We start from the raw sequence: 24,340 nt of genomic DNA, 5'->3' as shown, positions 1-24,340 counted from the left end.
AGGATCCATTTGGGGATGCCCATGACATACACATTCGCTCTCCTTTTAATTATCCACCGTCTCCAATTCAGGGGCATTTTCAGGAGAGGTCAAACAAGTCAAGATTGCAACTGCAGCTATGCAACTGAAGTCCTACTCCTCTCTGATGCATGTAAAGAAGGGGTGGGCTTTGATCACATGGTTGTGGCCGCCATATTGACTTTTTTCATTTTCCCTGTGGACAGCCCTGCTCCGGGTTCTTTTACGTCTTACTTTGTGCTCTTTTTCTGCACCTTGTATACCCTGACAGAGAATAGCATGATCGGTTTGCAAAATGGGAGTGGGATACATTGGCAGAAATGAAAACTGTAAGGGTGTTTCCAGAAAAGATTATAAGTTTATCACTGTGCCTTATTCACAAATATTTTAAGGACAGGAAGTATTATATGTCACATGTAACCGTTCTGTATCTTTCCAAGCTATTTTTATTTTTATGTGTTAGTTAAACGTTTTTTTTAAAAAATAAAAACCATGAAGGAGGAAAGCAATATAGTTGCAAATGTCTTTTGATTGCAACAGTAGGACAGGATACCTCCTCATCCAAATACTGTATTTTTTTTCCCTTCTTCCTAGCATTTTCCCCGCATGTACAGGGTCCAGTTTTTTTTTTTTTGGATCAACCGAATGTTGATCCATTGGTTGTGACAGGAATTGATGGACCGGCTTGTTTCCTGAGCCTGACATTGGGGGCTGAGAGAGAAGGAATGCCCCAAAGTCACCCAGCCGGCTTTCATGCCTAAGGCGGGACTAGACCTCACCTTCTCCTGCTTTCTAGCCTGGAGCCTTAACCACTAGACCCAACTGGCTGTCTTACCCAAATACTGTATTGCTGACTAATAGAACAGTAATGAGAATGGATTTTGCATCATCTTAACAATGGTTGAGTGAAGCTAGAAGATGCTGTTAGTCACTAGTAAGCAATAATATGATCGGCCTTGGATATAAGGGCCAGCTGTTAAGCTGTTTGAGGATCCCTGGCTCTCAGCTCATGGCCTTTCCAGCTCACCTTTTCTCATGGTGCCAGCCCTACGAAGTAACAGGGGTTTCATATGTCTAGAACTAAAAATCAGGGTCACTGTATTTCAGATTAAAAAATGGGAATAGTGGAAATCTATATACATAGATTTATACATGAACATCTAACAGAAATGCTAGAAGCACTTATGGTAGCTGGAATTGAGGTACAGTGATTTTAATCTTTGGGCAAATCCACTTGTTTTCTTCTGAGATAAATTGATGCCTTTATCCTTCTAATTCTTCTGTCCTCTATATAATTTTGAAAAGACTTGAACTTTATAACTTTAAATCTAAAGTTCCCACTAATTGCCACTGATATTTATATCTTTTATATAAATGACCAGCCAATATGTGTGCGTGTGTGTCTGTGTATGTTAGGGTATGTGCCTCAAAATAACTAACTCCTGATGTTTCAGTCATAAGTAGCTTCTCCAACCTGAAAAAAAGGTTATGTGTAGAAGTGACAATAAAGGTTTCTTGTGAAATACAATAAGCACCTTTAGAAAGTTTATTTCTTCACCATGGGAGGATGAGAATTCAGCTTTCTCTCCACACACTAAGTCCCAAGATTGCTCAGCTCTTCATTAGAAATGTTATTTTTATAACAGGGTAACTAATTGGGCCCTTAGAAAGAAGAGAGCCTGCAAGATCAGGAGGACATCAATAATTCCAAAATGAGATGATAGCCAACAGATGGTCAGACACATTCTTCATCAAAAAGAGCAGATTCTCTTGACCGCTCCTCTCTTATGATGGCAGAGCAACATAAAATAAAATGGCAGTACAAGATATACTTAACACTTGCAGACAACGTGCCATGGAACTGATGTGAAAAATTAAATCAGGCTGAGAACACTTTTAATGAGGGGTACAACCTAATATGAAGTCTCAGTATATTAATGCTGAAGTCTTTCCATGAAATTCTTTAGCTAGCAAACAATGGCATTCTGTGTGATTGCTAATATTATTCAGACAACTTTACAGCTGCCAAGCTGAAGGTTTCAGAGTAGGCTGCAGTTTTCCGGGCAGAAGGAATACAGGTTTTACAACTCCAGGGAGGAGACAGCCTTGCCTATGGCTTTGAGTTGCTTCTTTGCAGTGACAGCTAAAAAACAAGTATGTCTAAAACAGAGTTTCTCAACCTTAGCAACTTTAAGATATGTGGACTTCAACTCCCAGAATTCCCCAGACAGCATGGCTGACTGGGGAATTCTGGGAGTTCAAGTCCACATATCTTAAAGTTGCTGAGGTTGAGAAAGACTGCTCTAAAAGGAAGACAAGAATAAATTACTTAAAAACTCTCCTTCAAGTCAAGCCTGACTCCTGGTAACCTCATGCATTTCCTCTAGAATTCCCCCACTCCCCTGACTACCCAGCCTCCCTGGCACGCTCTAGGAGGTTCCAGAGGTCTCCCATCCAAATACCAACCAGCACCATTCCTGCTTAGCTTTTTGAAATCAGCCAGCATTGGCAAGATGCTACAATTTACTTGTAACGAAGATAAATAGATTTGAAAACAGCACAAGATAAATAAAAACATATAAAGGTGGAAAAATTGGGGTGGCCTAGTGTATTCAAATGATATGAATGAGGCTTATTATAAATACCAGTTGAAAGTGAGATGTTTTCATCAATCAACAAATATATTACTGCATAAACAAGAACCTACCAGTGGAATGGAAAATTAGTAATCTTTTTTCAGCTTAACATTCTTGATTTTAAAGTTTTCCTTCCTTCCTTCCTTCCTTCCTTCCTTCCTTCCTTCCTTCCTTCCTTCCTTCCTTCCTTCCTTTCTTCCTTCCTTCCATCCATCCATCCATCCATCCATCCATCAATAAAACATAGGTACAAAATTTAACATACATAAAAACCAAATCTGAAACAATAATGAAAAGAGGGTACCAACCAACATCTGCAAGCCATATTATTATCATCATCATACCATCTATTTTGCTAGAACCTTGACAAGCTTTATGGTGGTTGCTAAAGTTAAGTCTTGCAGAAGGAAGTTGTAACCTCTTGATCAGCAAGACAATGAAGATTTCTGACAATGAGGTTAATGAGGGCCATTGAGTGGTACAATGGGCAGTGTAATAATACATAGAGGCATATAAATGTATGTGTGTGTGTGTCTGTGTGTGTGTATACACATGTAAATATATATATATATTTAAATATATAAATAAATATAAATGTAATAAATAAATAAATAGGCTAATGACTCAGCTGCTGTATCTGAGCATATATGTGTGCCAATTCAAGCAAAGTAAAAAATCTCTGATGTGGAATGTGTAAGATTTTATAGAGGTAACTAGAGGAATCCATGGAGAACCTGCAACTGCACCATATAAAGGTGGATGATTTTAGCCCAACATTTAATACATCTAAATCAGTGTTTTTCAAATGTGGCATCTTTAAGAAGTGTGGACTTCAACTCCCAGAATTCCCCAGCTAGCAATGCTGGCTGGGCAATTCTGGGAGTTGAAGTCCACACATCTTAAAGTTGCCACATTTGAAAAACACTGGTCTAAATTCTAAATCCTCTGATCAATTAAGGCTTTATCTAGGCTGAGTGACAATACTGCCAAGTGTGAGAAGTCACAGTTTTCTAAATCAGAGTCAGTTTGCTTCTTTAGGGACAAGGAAAACCTACCCAATAGGGTGAGGTCAACCAAGGACTCAAGCTCTAATTGTTCAAAATCAGGCAACATCTGAGTTGGCAAAGTCTCAGGTGGGCCCCAAGAGAAATGCAGCCAAGCTCTAACTGAGTAAGGCATTTGAAAATGAGCGAGGAACATGAAGTAGAGCTTTAAGAACCTTAGTTTGAACATTCCTAAGGCAGAGGCATATCTTTGCTTTATTCAGTTTAATTGCTGCAGGAGTGTAATCATTGCCTTGATGAGAAGCGTATTTAAGGTTGGCATTGGAGACTTTTGCAATATTTTTATGAGGATGGAGTAAAAAGTTGCTATCTGTTAAAATATGCTGTAAACCCACCCAACCCCACAGATATGGCAAACTCAATCTTTTCAAGGCAGCTTACATCTCAAAGTGTTTAATTCCCATAAAAACACAAATCTGGAACAACAGCAGTTAAAAAGCAGCATGAAAACAATTAAGCAATAGTTCAAAGGGTCTTGGAAAATAAAACTTATTTTGGTACTCAAAGATCTGAGTAGGCTTCCTGTAAAGAGTGTTCCATACCGGAGGCAGCACTATTGCCCCCCTCCCCTGCTACTGAAGTTTGGCAGCAAAACTCCAACAAGGAGTGGTACAATTTTCTTTAATTTGTGGGTGGGCAAAATATCAAGCAAAACATGCATTTTATAAATAATGCAGTACCAGCTAGAAAAAAAAAGTTGTGTGCCCCCAAAGTAGGCAATTCTTTGGACACAGTCGTCCAAAATGAGGAAAACATCTGTGCTTTGAACCACACAGCTGTTCCAGTGGCACAGGCAAGCACTGTGTGGTCCTGCTTAGCTGTTTGGTGGTTGAATTTTAACATCAGCGTTTGATTTGTCTTTGGAGCAGCGGATATGCAATTCCTGCCTATGGAATTTACTAGAACATAGTCTTTAAATAATATTTGATCCAACTGTTTTGTTTCTTGTATCACTAAGCATCCAAATTTTAGTTACATATGAGAGTGTGTGTGATAATAGAAAATTTCCATGGTACAATGGATAGTGCTCTTTTAGCCTTATTCTGTTTAGATCAAGTTCTGTTTCTTTTAATCCCCTCTTTGTTTCAAGGCATGAACTGTCCTTCTCCTTTTATACTGATTTACTTGGTGTGTGTGTGTGTGTGTATGATGTGCAGTATAGATGACTGTCTCCAATTTTCTGATACTCAGCTGCAGCCATGAAAATTGCTGTTCTCCAAGAAAATAATTTCGGAGGTAGATTTGAGTAGGAACCTCTCAGGGTTTTCTTTCTTTTTGACAGCAAAGTCAGAATTTTATGGCGAGCGTCTGTTGCTGCTAATCCTAAACTGTCCAAAATTGTTACAAGTTGAGACTTTTTCATTGATTTCTGACTGTGAAAATGAACCTTCAAGGATAGCTGAAGTTCTAAGGGGCTTCCACTGGCCAGGAAAAGGTAGTTCTGTTGTAATATGAGGTGGCCAAGGAGTATGAAAGAGTAAAGAACTTCAACAACAACAATAAAAGCATGGCTAGTCTTTTATGCAGTGGCTTTCTGGAACACCTTGGCTCTTTGACTTTTAGTGAAATGGGTGTCTGGTGATGTTTGCTGACAGTTGTTTTTCTACTTTTGCATAACCTGGACCCTTGCGGCCCGTGTGCATGATTCCATCTCATCTTTCACATTGGGTGACAAACTCAATCCTGTTTTAATCTCAAATGTCTCTCAGCTGGTGCCTTATCATTCATTTTGAGATCATCAAAGCTTTGCTATTTTGCATGCAGAACTAATCAATCATTTCCCCTACTTTGTTTTGCAACCTCTTCAGTTTTTTTTCTGTCTGCCCTGTAGTAATAAATTTGCTTTGCCAAGTTAATCAGTTTTCCGTTGTCTCATTTTTCCCTCTTCTTTGAATTCAGTTATTTTTTTTTCCTTGTGTCCAACAAATGTATTAGTTCTCCTGCACCAATTCTTCAAAGTTGCAGCCAGCACCCTCCGTACTTATTTCTTGGCCAGAAGACATAACTTGAAAATGGGGTTAATTCTTCTTTTTATTTTTGTGAAACACTGTGGTGAGGAAAAAAAAAATACACAGAAAAATAAAATGGCAATAATTTTATTTTTGTGCTCAGTTTTGATGCGGCATCAATTATAAAACAAATGAGCAACTCTTTGAATTGTAGTGCTGGAGAAATAGAGATTCACTGAGTTTTACATCTTCTATTTGTATGAATCTTCCTCTCCAAGATTAGTGTATGCTTTTTGTGTTAAGATATATGCATTAAAAATGTAATTGATTATTGATTATGTACCATCAAGTCAGTGTCAACTCCTAGCAACCACCTAAATAGATTTTCTCCATGTTGATCCGTCCCTAACTTGGTCTTTCAGGTCTTCCAACAGAGCACTCATCACCACTGTAACTGAGGCCATCCACCTTGCTGCTGGCCTTCCTCTTCTTCTCTTTCCTTCACCTTTCCCAGCATTAGAGCTTTCTCCAGAGATCTAGGTCTTCACATAATGTTCCAAAGTAGGATAATTTGAGCCTGATCATTCGTGCCTTGAGTGAGAATTTTGGGTTGATTTGTTCGATGATCCATTGGTTTGTTTTCTTGGCTGTCCACAGTATTCTCAGGAGTCTTCTCCAACACCAGAGTTCAAAAGCATCAATACTGTTCCTATCCTGCTTCTTCAAAGTCCGACTTTTGCTTCCATAGAGTGTCACAGGGAATACTATTGCTTGTACTCTTCTGATATTTGTAGGTAAAGATACATCACAACATCTGAATATCTTTTTCAAGGCCTTCATGGCTGCTCTACCAAGTGCTAGTCTGCAGCAGCTTTCTTGACTGCTTGTTCCTTTACTATTGATGGTTGATCCTAAAAGAAGCTATCTACCACTTTGATATCTTCATTATCAATCCAAAAAAAATGCAGTAGGCAACATTTAAAGCATTTATTGATTTGTATACACACCTTCATGGACTCCTACAAAATCTATGAAGGCGATCTTAGAAGGTGACTTCAACAGTTTTGTGTGAAGCAGTTTCAAATGGAAGAATCTACAGGGAGCTGCATATGAAGAGAAGTGAACATACTATGCAAAATCTACAGGACTTCTAGCCCTGATGAAGGGACAAAATTCTATAAGGATGGGGAACAAAGGGACCTCCATTAGTGTAACTGCAAGAAGTCTACCTGGCACAATTAATACTGAGGGACTGGGAACTGTAGTTCAGCAGTGTCTTAAGAGCCCCAGGTCCCCTATTTACACTTCCTTTTTTTCTTTCCTTAACACACATAAATCTCTATCTCTATCTCATACATGTATGTTTGCATGCATGTATTTTATTAGACTTCTATGCTACTCTAATCATTCCTGACTCTGAAGTTACATACCTATTACAGTATATATAAACACAATTAAACCACTATCATATTTGACAATTACAATGAAGGATCACAAAGACAAAAACGACTTCAATATCACTAACACAATCATAATAAATCTCCATGCACCAAGGTACATGCAATCTCAGTTAAATAGATACTCCCATTGTGGGAGGGACTGACTCATAACAAAGCCTGTTGAAGCAGTGAAATTCAAATGGTTTTTCTATATCCCAACAGGATTGGGACCAACTGGATCTCATGAACAATGCTGTTTCAAAGAAAGGGGGCAGCAATTGAGAACGCCCATCTCCACAGTCCCTGCTGATCACCTTCCCTAAGAGAAGGGATTCCAGGGAGCCCACATTTCTTGAACTCATTAGAGAGTAGATACTATTGGGAGCAGGCAGTGTTGAAGATACACAGGTCTTGGGCTATGAAGGTCTTTAAAGATGACTATAAGCACATCTACATTCTCCTGGCTGCTCTAGCTTTGCTCTTATTTCCTGTTGCTGTGCTCTGCTGCTTGGCTTCTACTAGCACACCAAGCCCAGGCTTTGCTAGAGGATCCTGCTGCCTCCTCCCTCATAAAGCAGATTCTAGTTTCCCTTCATTCACCATGGTTTTTCCTATCTGTATCTCCACTCTCCAACACCATTCCACCATAGAATTATAACACTTCAAATGGGCTCACTTCATTCAGCTTCCCGTCACTTTCATTAACCTTCCTCTTGCCTTCTCTAACTTCTGCTAACTTCCATTACTCTCTCTTACAACTTTACTACTTCCGTCATGTCATCTTAAAAAAAAAAGTGTGTATGCAGTACATGGAACAATTATTTAAGAATATAAGTTTATTGTGCAACTAAAGTTAAAGTTACTTGCAATTCCTGAATTAAATTCTGAAATAGCTCCAGGACCAACTCTGATGCATCTGCAAAAAACTAGAAAATAACATATTTGAAGTAGATTCTCTGACCTAAGAGGCTTTAAAATAACATTATACATTGTAAGAGGCTTGAAAATGACATTATTCATGAACTGTATAATTTGGTTACAGCTGAAATTGGCCTAAATGATTGGGCAGACATAATTGTTTTTTTGTTCACTTGATTTTAGAGAAGAAGGGAGATGGTTATTGTCTGGGTGGCCACTGACAATTGAACAACTGAAATAATGACTCCAAACCCAGAACAATCTGGAGCATTGACTCCCTTGTGGACCAAAAGATATATTCATTTTATTAGCTCCCTCCATAAAAGAGTCTGCATATTAGCTATCTGGGCCAGACACAGTCCTGCAAGATGAATACACCTGTTGATGCCTCAAGATAAATTTAAATCTATCCCTTTTAGTGGGGCAATTATATATATATATATATATATACACACACACACACACACACATACACAGTATGTATGTATGTATGTATGTAGGTATATATATATATATATATATATATATATATATATACACACACATACATACATATACATACATACATACATACATACATACACAGTCAGGTCCAGAAATATTGGGACATCGACACAATTCTAACATCTTTGGCTCTATACACCACCACAATGTATTTGGAATGAAACAAACACAATGTGCTTTAACTGCAGACTGTCAGCTTTAATTTGAGGGTATGTACATCCAACTCAGGTGAACGGTGTAGGAATTACAACAGTTTGCATATGTGCCTCCCACTTGTTAAGGGACCAAAAGTAATGGGACAGAATAATAATCATAAATCAAACTTTCCCTTTTTAATACTTGGTTGCAAATCCGTTGCAGTCAATCACAGCCTGAAGCCTGGAACGCATAGACATCACCAAGACGCTGGGTTTCATCCCTGGTGATGCTCTGCCAGGCCTCTACTGCAACTGTCTTCAGTTCCTGCTTGTTCTTGGGGCATTTTCCCTTCAGTTTTGTCTTCAGCAAGTGAAATGCATGCTCAATGGGATTCAGGTCAGGTGATTGACTTGGCCATTGCATAACATTCCACTTCTGTCCCTTCAAAACCTCTTTGGTTGCTTTTGCAGTATGCTTTGGGTCATTGTCCATCTGTACTGTGAAGCGCCATCCAATGAGTTCTGCAGCATTTGGCTGAATGTGAGCAGATAATATTGCCCGAAACACTGCAGAATTCATCCTGCTGCTTTTGTCAGCAGTCACATCATCAATAAATACAAGAGAACCAGTTCCATTGGCAGCCATACATGCCCACGCCATGGCACTACCACCACCATGCTTCACTGATGAGGTGGTATGCTTAGGATCATGAGCAGTTTCTTTCCTTCTCCATACTCTTCTCTTCCCATCACTCTGGTACAAGTTGATCTTGGTCTCATCTGTCCATAGGATGTTGTTCCAGAACTGTGAAGGCTTTTTTAGATGTCGTTTGGCAAACTCTAATCTGGCCTTCCTGTTTTTGAGGCTCACCAGTGGTTTACATCGTGTGGTGAACCCTCTGTATTCACTCTGGTGAAGTCTTCTTTTGATTGTTGACTTTGACACACATACACCTACCTCCTGGAGAGTGTTCTTGATCTGGCCAACTGTTGTGGAGGGTGTTTTCTTCACCAGGGAAAGGATTCTTCGGTCATCCACCACAGTTGTTTTCCGTTGTCTCCTGGGTCTTTTGGTGTTGCTGAGCTCACCGGTGCGTTCCTTCTTTTTGAGAATGGTCCAAACAGTTGTTTTGGCCACGCCTAATGTTCTTGCTATCTCTCTGATGGGTTTGTTTTGTTTCTTCAGCCTAATGATGGCTTGCTTCACTGATAGTGACAGCTCTTTGGATCTCACCTTGAGAGTTGACAGCAACAGATTCCAAATGCAAATAGCACACTTGAATGAACTCTGGGCCTTTTATCTGAACATTGTAATTGGGGTACTGAGGGAATATCACACACCTGGCCATGGAACAGCTGAGAAGCCAATTGTCCCATTACTTTTGGTCCCTTAACAAGTGGGAGGCGCATATGCAAACTGTTGTAATTCCTACACCGTTCACCTGAGTTGGATGTACATACCCTCAAATTAAAGCTGACAGTCTGCAGTTAAGGCACATTGTGTTTGTTTCATTCCAAATCCATTGTGGTGGTGTATAGAGCCAAAGATGTTAGAATTGTGTCGATGTCCCAATATTTCTGGACCTGACTGTATGTGTGTGTGTGTGTATATATATATATATATATATATATATATATATATACACATACATACACATATATATGTATGTATGTATGTATATAAAAATACTAATATAAAATTGGATTGTTTGCACTGCCACTAACATTAAAATTCCCAGCTAGGCTGACAGAAACATCAGTGTAAGAGGTCACATAATTAGTAATGCACACTTCTAATTTGCTCCTGATCTCTTTGATTCTTGCCCGCAATCACTGCAGGGGAAAATCCATATTAACAATCAAATAATTTTAGGTTTTATACTTAATCACAGTGGTTATGTCTGGCTGAGTGCAAGGGTCAAGACTAATAAGTGAGGCCTGTAATTTTGTGGGGACAGATGCCTACACCCCACCAGAACTGCCTTTGTTTGCAAAGGAGTAGCTTGAAGTATATGTGATGTAAAACTGTTGGGTTCCATGTCCAAGTGATTAATAAAATCTTCAGCAATACTTCATCCGGTAGTAATACAAATGTTGGCTTAGATATTGCAGCATTTAACCCAAGTCCCCCTTAGCACAATTGTTACTGAACAGAATTTTGCAACTTTCCTGATTGTTTCAGGAGAAATGTCTGCTAAGCAGAAAGCATGCATTTTCCTCCTCCAACTGACCCAAGTGGTTAATGGTACCAAGACTGAAATATGGGGCAATTCAGCAAAACACGAGAAACTGACTCAATTTGATCCATCCAAACAGGGGTGGATGAGAGCCAATAAACTGAGATTTAATCCAGGCAAGATGAAGATACTGCTTGTGGGTTGTGCATCTGTCCAGCTGAGTGATGCCTTGCCTGTACAAACTCTCGCTAAAGGAGTAGATTCCCAGCTTGGGGGTGCTCCTAGATGCATCACTGTCACCAGAGGCCCAGGTGCCTTTTATCAGTTTTTGCTGATTTACCTGCTGTGACCTTACCTGGACAGAGACAGCCTTGCAACAGTTATTGGCAGTCTGGTCACTTCCCGCTTTGATTGTTGAAATGTGTTGTACATGGGGCCGCCTTTGAAAACAGTCTGGGAACTTAGTTCAAAATAGAGTGGCTGGAATGCTCACTGGGACTGGCCGATGAACATATTATGCCAATTCTTCTTCACTGGCTACCAGTTTGTTTCCAGACCCAGTTCAAAGTCTGGTTTTGAACGTTAAAGCCCAAAATGGCTTAGGACCAGTTACCCAAAGAAGTGCCTTTTCCACTTTGTACCTATTCAGACTTTTTTTAGTGCCTTCAAGTCAATGTTGACTCCTGACAACTGCCTAGATAAAACTTACAGTTTTCTTGGCAAGATTTTGGAAGTGGTTTGCCCTTGCCGTCTTCCTAGGGCTGAGAGAGAGAGACTGGCCCAGGGTCACCCAGCTGGCTTTGTGCCTAAGGCAGGACTAGAAGCCTCCTGGTTTCTTGCTTGGCACCTTAACTATTACACCGGGCTGGCTCTCTCTCAGACTTTAAGATCTCCTAATGAGGCCCTCTTCCAAGTCCCCACACCAAAGAAGGCCAGACGAGGCTCTAAAAGGAAGAGAACCTTTTCTGTGGTGGCACCCCATTGATAGAATTCCCTCCCCAGAGAAGCTCCACTAGCACCCACATTAGCATCATTTTGGCACCAGGTGAAGACCTTTTTTAATTTATCAGGCTTCTAAGCTGGATTTAAATTGGATTTTAACTATATTTTAATTCACATTGTTCTAGTTTTGAACGACCACTTTACAGCTGCCTAGTTTATATGATGACTTTATTTTGCATTTTATTTAGTTTTTTATTGTACATGTTTTTACTGAAATTGTGTTTTTTGGTGTGTTTTGTTTATTGTAAATCATCCAGAGACCTTCAGCTGTTGGGTGATTTAAAAATGTAAGTAAATACTTGTATGCTTCTTGGAGCAAGAACTGAGGAAAGCCTGTGCTCATAAAATGATTAGCATAGTCAGTGTCTATGCTATTCTTCCATGAGGAAAGAAACTGGTTAGCAAGAATTAGGGGTGACAAGAGAGCCTCTAATACAGTTTAATTTTAACCTGCAACTTAACTGGTGAATTCTCAAAGGAGGAAAGACACAAGGAAGATGAGATACGCAGCACGGAATGTGAAATATGATTCTTATAAATTTAGTTTGGATTTCTTCTAAGGCCAAGAAGTTGGACACACAATAATTTGCACTGTAAAGCAAAAGGTTCAATACCTTGTCCTTAAGAGTTTTACTGCTTCAGGGACAAAATTATTGCCCATGCCTGCTAGCAAAGTGAATGGTTGTGTTGGACGTCTTTGGGGCTCAAACAATTAAAGGTTTCGTTTGGTTCCCTAGTAAGGAAAATTTGAAGACTCTTTCAAAACCTTTATTTGTTCAATACTTATAATATCCGTTTTTCAAGTATGCTTGCATTTACTACATTTCTTGGTAAATACAATGACTTTAGTTCTGAGAAAATTAAAGTCCTGTTCTTCTTGGCTGCAATAAGCTGCTAGCTAGCATTTGGAAAATCCACCTTAGGCCTACTGGGGCAGAAAATAAAATAATTGCATTGTCAGCATATAAAATGAAGGTTTGACTTGCCATGGCAGAGGATTTGTCTGCTTTTTTGACAGAGCTTGTGTGATAAAATGAATATGGATTTCAGAAAATAAGGGAGTAAGATTATCTAACACCTTTTGGGTGGGTATTGGATTGGGCAAACCTCCAGGAGTGTCACACCTAGTCCACATGGAGGTATTTTCATGTAGTATAATAATTAATCATGGCAAGCCATGGTATGATTCTGTGCCTCAGATCATAGACAGCCACATGAATAGGGCCCTAGAGTGCTCCATCCATGTCTCTGATTGAGATAGACTCTCAGCCCCCGAGCCATCTTTGGGGGAAGAATTTGTTTATTGATCAACTTCAATCACCAAAGTCACTTTAGGTAGCTTACATATTAGGGTTAAACTAATAGCACCACACTAATAAGAACAATGGCCAAATAGCAATAAGAAGTCAGGTGCATGAGGGTGAAGAAACTCAGTCTGACTTAAATATGCAGTTACCTCACCCTGCCTCTGGGCCTTCTGAAAGAGGCAGATTTTGCCGCTTTGCAAAAGCTTTGGGTCCATACAGACCTCAGAGGGAATGCTATTCCATTTATTTATGAAGAATATCCTGTTAGGAGAGGGCCATAAGCCTCCGATTCCAAATGATTTACAGGTAGTCCTTGTTTAGTTACCACAACTGGGATCAGCAACTTGGTCGTTAAGCGAAGCAGTTCCTAAGTGAAACCACAATTGTGCTTATGATCTTACTTCAGTTTTCCTTTGCTTTAGAGACCTGCGAAGGTCATAAATGGAAGGATTGGTTGCAAAACTACTTTTTCATCACATCCTAACTGTGAATGGTCGCTAATTGAGGCAGTCGCTAAATGAGGACTACCTGTATATCTTTTGCTGCTTGAACTATCTTCCTCAGTTAGCCATACAAAGTTCCTGTTTTTTTTCCTCTTTTCCAGAAGAGCCTTGTAGTATTTTTTTTACAACTAATACAATACTCCACAGGTAGTGCCTGTTATCTCTGAAGGCCCTATAAGTGTAGAGAGCCATGGAGATGATCTTGAAGAAACTAGGCAGAGACAACAATTGTAAAAACAAACTTTAAGCCCAGGAAACAGAAAATGTAAGAAAAAAGCTCAGATTTATTCCTCCTTAATTCTATAGAATATAAGAGAGAGGGAAGGGAAAACACAGTCAGGCTTTCAAAATTCTGTTCCTATAGCCTATATAAATAAAATACGGGTAGTTCTTGGGTTAAGATGGAAATTGGGACTGGGATTGCAGTCACTAAGTGATGTGGTTGTAAAGCGCAATGTCACATGACCACATCGCTTAGTGATGGCAATCCTGGCAGTCCCTGTTGTTGTAACCCCAGGACCACACAGGTCATTAAGTGGGAAGAGGTGGGAGTTCCAGGCAAGAAGTATGGGGGGTGCATGGGTGCCAAGGACGGGTGCTAGGGAGTGTGGGTGGGCCAGCGTGGGCCACGGGCGGGTGGAGGGGGTGCTGGGGGTGGATGTGCACTATGGAGTGTGGAGAGGGGGTGCTATGGAGTATGGGATCCCTGGAATCTCATACTCCATAGTGGGGCTCCTCAAGAGAAAAAGCAGTGGGAGTGACTTGCAATCTTTCCTGCCAGCTTCCCCACTGACTTTGCTTGTGCAAAGCTGGCAGGGAAGGTTGCAATTGGTGTTCATGTGACCGTGGGATGCTGCAACTGTGTAAGTGTAAGCTGGTTGCCAAGTGCCCAAATCATGATCATGTGACTGCAGGGGTGCTGCCATGGCCAGAACTTCGAGGACCGATCGCAGGTACCACTCGTTCAGCACTGTTGTAATTTTGAATGGTTGCTGAATGAGTGGTCATAACTCAAGGATTATTTGTAGAGTGCATATCTGATGTGTGGTTTATTGCATTACCTGGCCTACCTCAAGGGCTACTTCAAGCTTGAATGAATTTAGTTTTTGCAACAAGATATTCATGGTTGAATCAATGAGGTCCAGAGGGCTCTAGAAGGTGTTTTGTTGTGCTTCAGCCATTGGAACTAGTCATTTTTTGAAGGTTGATAGCACTTCCTACATGCCTTCCATACTCTGAATGGACTGTTTAAATTGGGAGACTGCTTAACTGACTTAATGGCAGCTGGGATATGTGAGAGGACTACCTTCTGGAACTGATGGCCAAGCCAAATTTCAAATTATTCATAGCTGATGATTTTAATGCCCCAATGATGAAGCTTTTCACTCCCATTATGATAATTTGCACCTCTTAACCAATAAGCCAAGGCTGCATCATTCAAATGAAAAGGTAATTAAGTATGGAAGGTGAAGATTGGTCCACCTGACTATGAAATTTGATTTCTTGGATTGGTTGTTGTGGATACTGAAGGGAAATTAACCATCTGGGGTGGTAGAATCATAGAATCATAGGGTTGGAAGGGATTTTGGAGGTCTTCTAGTCCAACCCCCTGCCCAAGACAGGAGTCCTCATGCCCTCTCAGACAAATGGTTGTCCAATCTTTTCTTGAAAACCTCCAGCAATGGCGCACCCACAGCTCCGGGAGGCAAGCTGTTCCACTCCTTAATATTTCTCACTGTCAGGGAATTTCTCCTTATTTCCAGGTTGGATCTCCCTCTGATGACCTTCCACCCATTGCTTCTTGCCCTACCCGCAGGTGCTATGGATAATAAATCAACGCCCTCTTCCCTGTGGCAGCCCTTTGAGTATTGGAAGACTGCTATCATGTCTCCCCTCAGGCGTCTCTTCGTTAAGCTAAACATACCTAGTTCCTTTAGCCATTCTTCATAGGATTTAGCCTCCAGACCCTTTAACATCTTTGTTGCTGTTCTCCGGATTCTTTCTAGGGCCTCAGTATCTTTTCTGTATTGTGATGACCAGAACTGGACACAGTATTCCAAATGTGGCCTCACCAGTGTGGTGTAGAGCGGTATAGTCACTTCCCTTGTTCTTGATACTATCCCTCTGTTGATGCAGCCCAGGACTGCATTGGCTTTTTTGACAGCTGCAGCACACTGCTGACTCATACTTGTGGTCCATCAGGACACCTAGATCCCTCTCATAGGGACTACTGTTGAGCCAGGTACTGCCTATCCTGTACCTGTGCATCTGGTTTTTCCTGCCTAAGTGCAGGACCTTACTTTTCTCTCCACTGAACTGCATCTCATTGGATAGGGCCCAATGCTCAAGTCTGTCAAGATCCTTCTGAATCTTGAATCTATCTTCCGATAGCAGTTCCCCCCAGCTTTGTGTCATCTGCAAATCTGATGAGCGCCCTTTCAAACCCCTCATCTAGGTCATTTATGAAGATGTTGAAGAGCACTGGGCCCAGACTGCAGTGTTGTCCAAACTTGGCCACTTTAAGACGAGTGGACTTCAACTTTGAGGTACCCCATTGCATATGTCTCTCCACATAGATGTAGTTCCATTAAGGACCACACACTGAGTGCGGTTGGTAAGCCAACTTCACATCCATCTGGTAGTGGTACTGTCTACCCCACATTGTTCTATCTTGCCAAGAAGTAGGCTGTGGTCTATTTTATCAAATGCCTTACTAAAATCTAAGTATACTATATCCACAGCATTTCCTTGGTGCACTAATTTAGTCACTTTATCAAAGAAGGCAATAAAATTTGTTTGGCATGACCTGTTCTTAACAAACCCATGCTGGCTTCTAGTAATCACCTTGTTCATTTCTAGGTGCTCACAAACCCACTTCTTGATTACCTTTTCCAGGATTTGCCCAGGTATTGATGTCAAGCTGATTGGCCTGTAGTTTCCTGGACCCACTTTTTCCCCCTTTTTAAAGATTGAAACATATTAGCTCTTTTCCAGTCCTCTGGCAGTTCCCTCATGCTCCAGGAGCTCTCAAAGATTTCATTCAGTGGTTCTGAGGTCACATCTGCTAGCCCCTTCAGTACCCTGGGGTGTAAACCATCTGGACCAGGAGGCTTGAACTCATTCAGAGCAGCTAAGTGTGCTCTAACCAGTTCCTTACCTGAAGTGACAATACTATTGGTTATATGTGAATATCCCCAAATTTAGCAAGCAGAATTATTAGATTTTAAAATCGGTTTCCTCCTGGATAATAATTATTGCTCTTTTATTGTTATACTTGCTTATAAAACTCCAGTTTGCAGGTTTACACATCAGAGGAGCATCTGAGCCAAAGTCCCTCAGATTAGATGGCTCAGAAAGAGCTTCTCCATACATACCACTTTTTCTTTCTTGGTTTCATCTGTTTACCATTAACTCTTCTTCCAATACATGATCCAATCTTCTAAATATCATAATCATCATTATATGGGGTCATAGATATTGACTTTTAGTACCTCCCATGGCTCTAGTGCAGTGTTGTCCAAACTTGGCCACTTTAAGACGAGTGGACTTCAACTCCCAGAAGTCCACTCGTCTTAAAGTGGCCAAGTTTGGACAACACTGCTCTAGTGAATCAAGGCATCCATACAACCCATGCCACATTCACTGTTCCCTAAAGAACAGCTAAAGACAAGGATAATAGTAGTCAGTGTTGGCACATTTCGGTCAGTATGCTAGAAGTGCACCCCATGCCTAGGTTTACTCCCAGCATGCTTAGAACATGTTATTTTACACAAGCCAGGATCTGGGATCTAAGGACTGCCTTGCAAACTAAGATACCATTTTTTGCAGCATCCTGAGAGAAACTCAAAAGGCTTAACTCAACAACCAAGTCAACAACCAATGTGAGAATGGCTCAGGTATTGAATTGAATTTTCAAATGTTGTTTTATTAGTTGAAGACATTGTTAAGAGTGAAACTCATAAAACTGGGGTGAAAGAAGATGCAGCACGTATTATAGTCATGAAACAGGATGATTTCAGCTAGTTTTGGGCCCTGTGTTTATCTGTTTTACCATGGAAGGAATAGGTAAAATGATGACTGAATTGGCTTTAAATCACAGGGATGCATCTGTAATGGTAGGTTGTAAATCAACAGGTATTGTTCAATATAGATGGTCTACCTTTGGTAATTTATTATGGGTGTATAAATGGCAACCTCACTTATATCTTTATTTTGCAGGTGAAGCTTTAAAGATAACAGCAAAAAAATTCACCGATGATCCCTGTAACTTATCTAAAAGAGAGGCTGTTGTGCAAACAGCACGTGCTCTTCTGGCTGCTGTTACAAGACTTCTGATTCTGGCAGATATGATTGATGTTTCATACCTGTTGCAACATCTAACCACAGTGAGTAGCTACCATAGTCAGCAAATGGATTATACATCTCAGATTTCTTATTTTGTGTATGAGTGATCTATAAATAACTATTGAATTAAAGTCCTCTTGCTAATAAGACATGGGGCTTGGATCAGGGAAGAGAGAGAGTTTGAATCAACTCAGTTCACCTCTTTATATCAAATGCAACAAAAATATTATATGTATATATGTATGTATTAAACATGAATTAACCTTAAAGATAGCCTAGTGGAAGGTTTTCCTGTGCTAGCTAGTAAATGTGTGAGAATGTGGCTCCTGATATTAACAATTTAATCTATCCGATGCCTAACTAACAGCCTGTCATAGACCTGTACTGTTTTTATTGATTTAAGTTATTTAGAAATGTATATGCTGCCTTATCCCTTAGTGGCTTGCAAAGAAGATAAGTACTGTAATTCTTAATCTAATGCTTATATCCCATTAGGCTACAGCATAGGATACTGTTTCCTGTGTAGCCTTGTTATTGCACTTATACCTGTAATTTTCCTGCTACTACAATGTCCATTTTAGAGATTGGAAAAAGTTGAAGAGAGTTTTCTTGAGTTTACCAACATCTGACTTTTGAAGTGGAGTAATCTAGAGGCAGATTTAGCACCCTAGCTTCTAGATCAAGTTTGCTTCCATAATATACCTGTATGTGAGGTTTTCCTTTCTTTAATATTTGTATAGGTATTGTAACTTCGTTAATATGTGTCCTTGATAGTATCTATGATGGAAATAAAAGTTGAGATGCTCAGTACAAAAGATAACATCTGAATGCTGTTTATGAATATCTCCATCCCCCAAATGTCTTTTTCATGCTTGCCTTTATACTATACATTGTTCAGACTCCCACAAAGACAAGGCCAGGATAAGTGTGTATCCAGATGAGGCATTTATGGTACAATTATCTTGCCCCATTTTCAAGACTGTATGGGGGATTCAGATAATAATTTAGAATCCCCCTGTTTTTCTACCACTTGTTCCATTTTTTCCCTGACCACCGTAACAGATTAGAAAAAGATGAAAAAGCTGGATGGTGCTTTTGATTATAGCACTATTGTGGCCCTCTTCTGGAAGCTGTGGTGCTTCTGAGGGGTATCCCTCTACTCTTTGGGGCTTAAGACCAAACTATTCCAACATGCTTACTTCATGGGGCTGCAGGCTGCATTTGCCATTTGATCTTGTAGCAGTCACATTCGCATGGTGTGTGCATGTCAAAATCAACAAGATGGTGTCTGGAGCATCACAGTCCCACTCCTTCTGAATGCACGTATGCAAGTTTCAGAAGGTCCAGGGCTTGCACCATGACACTCCGTCTGCCATCTTGCTGATTTTTGCCCCTCCAGCAGATGACTCTGTTTTGACGTTCATATTTTACGGGGCTTGATTTGTGACACAGTTGTTTTATTTGTTTGTGGTTTTGTTCTGTAAACCACCCAGAGTCCCTGGAATTGAAGGTATATACAGTTGGGTATAAACTGAATAACCAAATCCATAAAATCCCTGGTGCAAGGGCAGAATTTCATAGTCTGGCAGGGTTGGCCAGAGATGGTAACAGTCCTGAGCTAGTTGGTTTAGAAGGGTTGTTCCTCAACAGCCTTTTAAAGAGTAGAACTTCGTTTTCCCTAGTTTAGCAGCAATCTGAATCATCCAGCTGTTGTCCAAGAGGTGCAGCTCATGAGAGAACTTGAGTGTATGGGATGGTATAGTCACCTGCTTAGCCACTGTTTTTGTGAACTGGGCCAAAAGGCTAATCTATATGAACTTTTTATCTGATCGCTGTGACATCATATTCTTTCATCATATTCTTTCACAAAGCATATGAGGCACTCACCAACACATCCTCTTGATGTGTTTCCCCTAAATGTTCCATATTTTCCCCTCCAGATTCCTTTTTAGGTGGTTCTTTAGAAGATTAGCACTTTTGTGCACCTACCAGATAAAATCTACTTCAGTCTCACCTAGGGTTACAAGATGTCTGGCAAGAGGAGGACATGGCCTCCTTTTTGTCCTTATGTCCTCCTTTGGCAGGCAGAGCCTTAAAAGCAAATATTCTCTGGCTTTTTGAGTGTCTTTTTTTTTTTTTAATTGGACTGTTTTCACAACAGTAGTCATTCAAACTTTTGTGTACAGGTAGTCCCCAGGTTATGAACCTCCAGTGTACGAGCAACCCGTAGGTACAAACAGGCTGCTGACAGTACTTAAAATGGTGGATGGTTGCCCAGCAATGAGATCTGACTCAATATGGCGGACAATGATCTCCCCCCTGCAATCCGCTAAACCGTGCAGTGCCTTCATGAGCGTCACAAAGTAATGCATGTGTTTTTAAAAGATTTTTTTAAAGTACAGCCTATTTTCAGCAGTTTTCAGTGCTTCCTGAAAGCATTGCGCAGCTTCAGTGGTTCCTCACCCGGCATTTTGAGTCATGTCACGTTTGAGTCGTGTCACTCATTTCAGACGAGAATGCTGCCCGGCATTTTGAGTCGGGTCACGTTCCTGTTTTTCCCTGACTATTTACCATGCCTCCAAAGGGAAAGCATGATGCAAGTGCTGGAGATGCTTCAAAGAAAAGAAAAACGATCACCATTGGAAAATAAAGTTGAAATAATAAAGTTGAAACGCCCTCGGAGATTCAAAAAGTGTTAGGCTACGGTAGGTCAACAATCGGAACAATTTTAAAGCATAAAGTAAGAATAATGGAACCTGTGAAAGGCCTGCCTTAATGGCAGCCACAGTTATTCCTAAGCAACACAGTGGTTTAGTCACTGAAATGGAAATGGTTAGAGGATCACAATCAGCATCATGGGCCTATTAGCCTTGCTTTAGTTCAAGAAAAGGCCTGAAGCCTTTTCAATGACTTAAAAGCTGCATGTACAGCAGATGAGAGTGATTTTGATGAAGAATTTGTGGCGAGTAAGGGTTGGTTCGATCGTTTCAAAACTGGGGCAAGTTTACATAACATTGAAGTGCAAAGTGAAGCAGTGAGTGCTGATGTAAGTGCTGTGCATGGTTTTCCTGACACGTTTAAGACAATTATTGAGAAGGAAGATGATTTGCCAGACCAAATATTTAACGTAGATGAGACTGGCTCATTTTGGAAAAAAATGCCTGAAAGGACCTACATTTCAGAAAAGGAAAAAGTGTACCGCTGCATAAGGAAGCGAAGGATAGGCTAACACTGTTGCTTTGGGGGAACGCATCAGAGGATTTCAAGCTGAAGCCGAAATCCAAGAGGACTCCACCATATCACTAAAGTATCTCTTCCTGTTATGTGGATGACACATGCAAAGGCCTGGGTTTCAAGTACCATTTTTCAAGATTGGATTGTGAACCATTTTGTCCCTGCTGTTCAGCGTTATTGCTTGGCCAAGCAAATTCCGTTCCAGGTTGCCCTTGTGCTTGACAATGCACCCAGACATCCAGGTACTTCAGATGACCTTCACCCCAAAGTAAAGGCGGTATTTTTACCCCCCAGCACCACATCACTATTTTAGCCAGTGGATCAGGGAGTCATAGCCTCCTTTAAGGCCTGTTATTTATGGTGGACCTTCTCACAAGCCATCAGGGCTACCCAAGATGATGTGATGAGCTTAAGGGACTTCTGGAGGACTTATAACATCTATGATGCCATCAGAAATATTATTGATTCTTGGGATGAAGTGAAGCAGTCAAATATGAAAGGATTGTAGAAGAAATTGTGCCCCCAATTTGCTCATGCTTTTCAGTTTATAACTGATGATAGTGTGGAAGCCAGGCAAACTGTGCTTGATCTTGATAATCAACTGCAGTTAGACATCGGTGAAAATGATGCCATACAGTTAATCAGCTCCTGTGCTGAAGAACTGAGCAATGAAGACCTTATGGAACTAGGTCAGCAAATGGTAGCATTTGAGGAAGAAGACTGGGACCTTACAAACTCCACAGCCAAAAAAGTTTGTGATGAAAGATTTAGCTGAAGCCTTTTGTCTCATTGAAGCAGGGATGGCAAAGTTAGAGGAGCAAAATCCTAATACAGAGAGGTTCACCAAAATTACCGAGGGCCTCAGCTGCTACAGGCTCCTTATGATGACAAAAGAAAAGCTGTGCTTTTGATGCCTACTTCAAGAGATTGACTCCAGTAGTAAACACCCCCACTTTCCCGCACCAGAATCAAACCCTGACTCTCCAGCACCACATCCATCCCCTGCAACACTAAGCCCATCATCTTGAACAGTAGCCATATACTGTACTGTTAACCTTTAATCGTGATCTTTTTTCTCTATCTAAACTGTTTTAAGAACTGTTTCTTATTATATGTTCTTATAACTATTATTATTATGTACTGTGTTATTATGTTTAAGATGTTGTAGTATCTTTGGAAGTGTTTCTTAAGTTTCTGAAGTGTTTCTTAAGTATTCTATATGCATACAAAGGTTAAATAAATGCTACATACTAAGACAAACATCTGACTAAATAACCTGTTCTAGCTTACATACAAATTCAACACAAGGACAGACCTTGGGAACGGAACTCGTTCTTAACCTGGGGACTGCCTGTATTGTGACCTTGTAAATTGTCTGCTTCTTTCTTTCCCTTGTCCGTCGACAGACTTGATAGCTTAGATTTATGTTATTTAATTTATTTCCTGATTCCACCAATTGGCTTCAATCCAGCCCCTTCAAATCTATGATCACTGGAGTCTGGAAATCACATGACTCATCAATATGTTCCTATGGTGAAATTTGAGAAGCTCCTTGTCAATTCTATATTATTGTTAGCATATGTCCTTGAAAATAAAGATTTGTTGAAAAAAATACTGCAAGTGAAAAACCAGTCTTTCTGATGCTGGAAAAAGTAATTTCATATAAATGTAGGTGTGAATACATTTTTTGGCAGTTTTTTGCTATAATTTTTTTCACAAATGCCAAGAATGTTAAACAGCATGTCCTCCTTTTCATCCCATTTGTCCTCCTTTTCAGTTTTCTGTGTCCCCTTTGCCTGTTCAGATAACTGGTAATCTTAGTCTCACTATACTCTTTCTCTAACTGGCAGGAGTTGTAGACCAACACACTGGTGGGCAGAGCTCACCTACCTCACCCAAGAAATGCCACACAGTGCCACACTTTTGTTAGCTGAAGAAAATAAAAGATAAATGAAGAAATCTTGTAACACCACAAGGGTTAATTTCTGAAAGAGGAGAAAGCAATGAGCCCTCAGAATGGGGGAAAAGAATATTTGCAGTCTGGAGATCAGTGTGTGTGTGTTTAAACTGATATTGTTACACATATATAAAAATACTATAAACACCCACACAGTTCGCTTTTAATATGTGAACTTCATTTCCGTGCAGACATTTAGTAAACATGGCAGTAGCTGGAGCCTGCAACTGTAGTAATATAAGTTGCATAAATAAATAAATAAATAAATAAATAAATAAATAAATAAATAAATAAATAAATAAAGTAGCCTTTCTAATAATCCCAACTCCTTTCACAATATTATGACTAGGTAATACTGTATGTTACCTATAAAGATCAGAATTGTGCAGACAATGGTATTCCATATGACACTCTATGGAAGCAAAAGTTGGACTTTGAGGAAGCAGGAGAGGAACAGTATTGATGCTTTTGAACTTTTGTGTTAGAGAAGACTCCTGAGAATACCATTGACAGCCAAGAAAACAAACCAATGAATCATTGACCCATCAAATGAACCAGAGCTCTTACTCGAGGCACAAATGACCAGGCTCAAACTATCCTACTTCAGATGCTATGTGAAGACCTAGATCTCTGGAGAAGGCTCCAATGCTGGGAAAGGTGGAAGGAAAGAGAAGAAGAGGAAGGCCAGCAGCAAGGCAATGGCTGCTCTATTGGAAGACCTGAATGACCAGGTTAGGGACAGATAATTATGGAGAAAATTTGTCTACGTGGTCACTAAGAGTTGATACCAAGTTAATGGCACATAATCAATCAATCAATCAATCAATCAATCAATCAATCAATCAATCAATCTTGTATGTGATAATCCCTCTCACTCACCCCAAGACATTCTGAATGTATACATTGCTCTAAACCATAATGTAGTTTCTTTGGCTTTGGGCATTGTGTAAACTCAGACACTGTGGTTTATCAATTGTTCTTTATGGATTTCTGTGTTGGATAAACCCAACTAATTATGGTTTCTTCAATAAACCATAGTTAAGAGAACCATGTGTGAAGTAGCTACAGTTTTACTTATTCCAGGTTAATATCAGGTTTGGATGACAGAATGATTACTATTTAGACTGGTTTTGATAAAGTTTAGTTTTATA

General features: G+C 40.1%; 1 protein-coding gene across 4 annotated transcripts in view; it reads left to right on the top strand.

Annotated features, from left to right (window-relative positions):
- The window catches only part of CTNNA3 (catenin alpha 3), a 703,663-nt gene that overhangs the window by 20,003 nt on the left and 659,320 nt on the right, over positions 1-24,340 (top strand). For all 4 annotated transcript variants that reach the window (XM_088144299.1, XM_088144300.1, XM_088144298.1 and 1 more), the window contains one exon: positions 17,873-18,039. In XM_088144299.1, coding sequence (XP_088000425.1) covers positions 17,873-18,039 — 167 coding nt within the window. The remainder of the gene's footprint in view (positions 1-17,872; positions 18,040-24,340) is intronic.

This window comes from Python bivittatus, unplaced genomic scaffold (assembly GCF_059951505.1).
Source record: "Python bivittatus isolate LINGU-HERP-01145 unplaced genomic scaffold, Pbiv_v1 ctg000400_np1212, whole genome shotgun sequence".
Classification (NCBI taxonomy): domain Eukaryota; kingdom Metazoa; phylum Chordata; class Lepidosauria; order Squamata; family Pythonidae; genus Python; species Python bivittatus.
The sequence above is the reverse complement of the archived record's forward strand: the minus strand, read 5'-3'. Positions and strand labels throughout refer to the sequence as shown.